General features: G+C 37.9%; 1 protein-coding gene across 1 annotated transcript in view; it reads left to right on the top strand.

Annotated features, from left to right (window-relative positions):
- The first annotated feature begins 428 nt into the window (after positions 1-428).
- LOC109466056 (zinc finger protein PLAG1-like) overlaps positions 429-3,674 on the top strand; it is a 9,188-nt gene continuing 5,942 nt past the window's right edge. The window contains exons 1-5 of the mRNA XM_019763650.1: positions 429-578; positions 1,041-1,162; positions 2,373-2,522; positions 3,024-3,105; positions 3,455-3,531. Of these exons, the coding sequence (XP_019619209.1) occupies positions 2,433-2,522; positions 3,024-3,105; positions 3,455-3,531 (249 nt within the window). The 5' untranslated portion in view covers positions 429-578; positions 1,041-1,162; positions 2,373-2,432. The remainder of the gene's footprint in view (positions 579-1,040; positions 1,163-2,372; positions 2,523-3,023; positions 3,106-3,454; positions 3,532-3,674) is intronic.

Below are 3,674 nucleotides of genomic sequence, written 5' to 3'. Positions count from 1 at the left end.
CTCGAAATACTGCGTGCATGTGCACCTTAGCCGACCCAAATTTAGAGCTTTGAATCCAATTTTGTTCTGTGGATGCACCAGTGCGCCCAAATATTTTTGTAGGTTTATATAATGTTAAGGTCACCATGTTAGTAATGTGTATAGCATAATCTTAACATCTACATTTTGTAAGTATCAGAAAAATGATGAAGTTATTGTTGCAGTACTTTTCATCAGCAATGAAACATACAGGTATTTTGTTTTTGCTGACATTTTATCTTATAAATATTTGTTATATATATATATATATTATGATGCACTCAAACATTTTAGTGCACCCAGTTTTTAGGTCAGGTGCACCAGTACTAGTGCACCTATTCCCAAAAGTGAATGTTGAGCCCTGTTGTAACATGTCCTGTGTGGCCCTCCCCTCCTCTCCCCAGGGTGTGAGGAATGTGGGAAGAGTCTTCCAGGAGAGTGTCAGCTCCATGGCACCCTACTCAAGGTCAAAGACAAGGTCATCCCGTCCCGGGCTCGCCTCACTCTACCTCACTACCTTCAGTTGCGGGAACTGGAGATTCGACCCGGAAACAAACAACGTACATATTTACTTATTTCAAAACACATTTTATCTCAAATTGTACTCTATAGCAATGAACGAAATAAAGTTTTTGGCGCAGCCTCCAAATTCTACCACAACTTTCATATAAAACATATGATATAGATGAAAAGAAAACTACTCTTCTCTCAACATCCGAAAGCCCACACATTACAGAAAAAGTGGGATCTTTTGTCTTCCTCTGTCTCCAGAAAAGTAGTCCTGGTTCTGTATGGGAAAAATTGATTAATATGTACTGGTATTGTCTAAATAATTTCACACTTATTATGTCATCATTTGTGACTTAGAATGTGTAAATAGAAATCAAAAGAATAACCAGAAAATTGACTTTGAAAATCCAGTTTTGCTGTCCCTTTTGCTGGGTTGATACACATGCATTTTACATTGATAGTAATTAGTATTACACAGAATATACATAATCTTTCTTCAATCTCTTTTTCAGTTCTGGGTGTGTTTGCCAAAAAAGTGATTCAGAAAAGAACTCAGTTTGGTCCGTTTGAGGCCACCCTGGTCACTAGCATAGCAAACCTCACCAACAGAGATGAAAACAAATTTCTGCTACAGGTAAGTAGAGCTTCGTTCATCAAACTCATACAATTTGTAATCATGCTTACCTGTGTATCAGAGGACCATTACACATTGTAGTTGTACAGTGTTCTAGCCAGCATCCGTCTTGTAAAGATACAGAAAGAGATGTCATTAAATTAAGCAAAGTTTACCAGCAAAATTTGCCCCTCAAAATGCAGGAAAATGCAAAATTTGCGTTTAAATTTCTGATGATCAAGACACAATTTTTCCAGGGGAGCATGGCCACCCCCCTCCCTTTCACATTGTTGCGCATCAGCGATTGACATGATGTTATGTCAAACAAAGTTAAGGCCACACCACAACGTCTATACCTCTGTGATTTAAAAGGGCTTTGGTTATAACACAAGACAATTTATGTTCGGTAGAGACAATCACACGTTTGGAGTTCAAGTCCAATTCATGCTGAGTGATGGTGGGGTGAGTTGTTTTGTGATCCTGAAAGGAAATGACGGCCACACTGGTATTTTTGCCGCTTGAGGCGAATGTAAATCAACATGAGTGAATTCCCCGGTGTCCCTGACCTTTCTAAGTGATGCATGTGTGGAGCTTTGTGGAGCTTTGGTTCAGATCCCTTATGGATCTAGTCACAAAGCTTGCTATCATCCGTAAATTTCCACAGAAGACATGAGACACATTAAACATTTAAGTTTGCTGGCTTACTGAAATAATATGTTTCCTGGTCATTTTTCTATGTTCAAGACATTAGAATTTGCGTATCATCATTGAGTGTCAATATTTAAAAAAAAATTTTTTGTTAAATTGTGTAAATGTATAAGTGTTAGCATGCATTGCCTTCATGCTGGTGGGTCCCCTCATGCAAATACAATTTTTTATGGGCATTCAAAATGAAATTTCAATTACATGACCTGGATAAAGAATATTTCAGTTTACTGTAGGGAGAATTATGAATTCTGAGAGGTTCACAGAAGTTACAGTGTGAAAATTATTATATAAAATAGCCAAGGAAATTTTTTACTAACTAAACTGTTACAGAATTTCGGTAAAGCAAATGTGTGTTTGGGAAACCAAATGTGTAAATGTGTGACAGGCTTAAACTAGTAAATGAAGGGCTTAATATATAATAAATGCCATAAACACCGTTACTAGTGAGATGACAGGGTACTTTATGTTGCTCAGTTCTCAGTAAAACTACTAAAAATCTTGTTTGTTCCATTACCAATTGCAGGTTTTTAAGAACGGGAAGGAGTACTACCTGGACACACCCAATGAAGATGTTTGTAACTGGATGATGTTTGTGAGACCAGCCCGGAACCATGCGGAACAGAACATGGTGGCCTACCAGTACAGGGACAAGATCTACTTCTCCTCCACTAAGGTTGGACAGAGCACTTGTTTGTGGTTTACCTGGAACCTATTGAGTTGTTTCTAGTGTTTTCATGGCTTGAAATACTGGGTGCATGTGCACTTTAGTGCACCCAATTTTTTTTCTGTGGGTGCACCAGTGCACCCAAATATTTTGACATGTATGTACATGTATGTCAAGATTGTATACTACAGTAGTATATAGCATATTCTTAACATCTAATTGTCAGAAAAATAATAAAATCATTCTTACAGTACTTTTCAGAAACGAAACATACTTAGTTTGTGCTGACATTCTACTTAGTTTATTTTTTGGTGCACCCAAACAGTTTTTTGTGCACCTAATAGTAATATTTTAGGTTGGGTTCACCAGTGCACCTATGACCAAAAATGAATTTTGAGCCCTGGCTTTCCGATGTTGTTTTAGTACTATATTCAAACATTTTTTAGTGCCTCCTGGCTTACTGAAGATTCCTTTTTAGTGTGATATTTGAATTGATATCGTTAATTGCAGCCGATCGAGCCACACTGCGAGCTGAAAGTGTGGTATGCTGCAGACTACGCAAAGAGGATGAACATGCAAGTGTTAGTCAAAGGTCTGTCACCACTATATTTACACTTTGTCAAGACTTTGGTAATTAAACAGACATCATACATGTATGCAGTCATCTTTATGCACTGTGCCCCTCCCCTCACAGTCAAGTACAACTGCAACTTCACTGCCAAAAGAATTGCCAAAAGAATCAGTCGAAAATACAAAATGTAGAATAGAAAGCAATTCAGAAGTTTTCCGGCTTATAAATTGCAAAATAATCATCATACATTGTAATCTACGTAATTTATCCAGTTACTGTAGTAGAGTTGAAATTGAATATAGCTTATGATTGTAGTTTTTAATGTACATGCATGTATGTTAACTTGAAGTTGAACCACATACCTTTACAGAGGAAGATGAGCTCTCGTGTGCCCTCCAGAGCAAGCCACAGGAGATCAGACCAGTAAGTACTCTGGACTTTTTCAAGGTACGTAGCTTGGACCAAATTGCAGGCTTAGAAGTTTTGGCATGTTTGAGCAGATTTGAAAGACCTTCCTTCTATTGTGACGGTACCGGTGTTCCAGCCTGTCTTTCCATCTGATTTTGTAGAGACTTTTGCTGCTCACGATA

This window comes from Branchiostoma belcheri, unplaced genomic scaffold (assembly GCF_001625305.1).
Source record: "Branchiostoma belcheri isolate BF01 breed outbred unplaced genomic scaffold, Haploidv18h27 scaffold16, whole genome shotgun sequence".
Lineage (NCBI taxonomy): Eukaryota > Metazoa > Chordata > Leptocardii > Amphioxiformes > Branchiostomatidae > Branchiostoma > Branchiostoma belcheri.
Note: the sequence above shows the minus strand (reverse complement) of the source record. Positions and strands in the feature narration are given on the sequence as shown.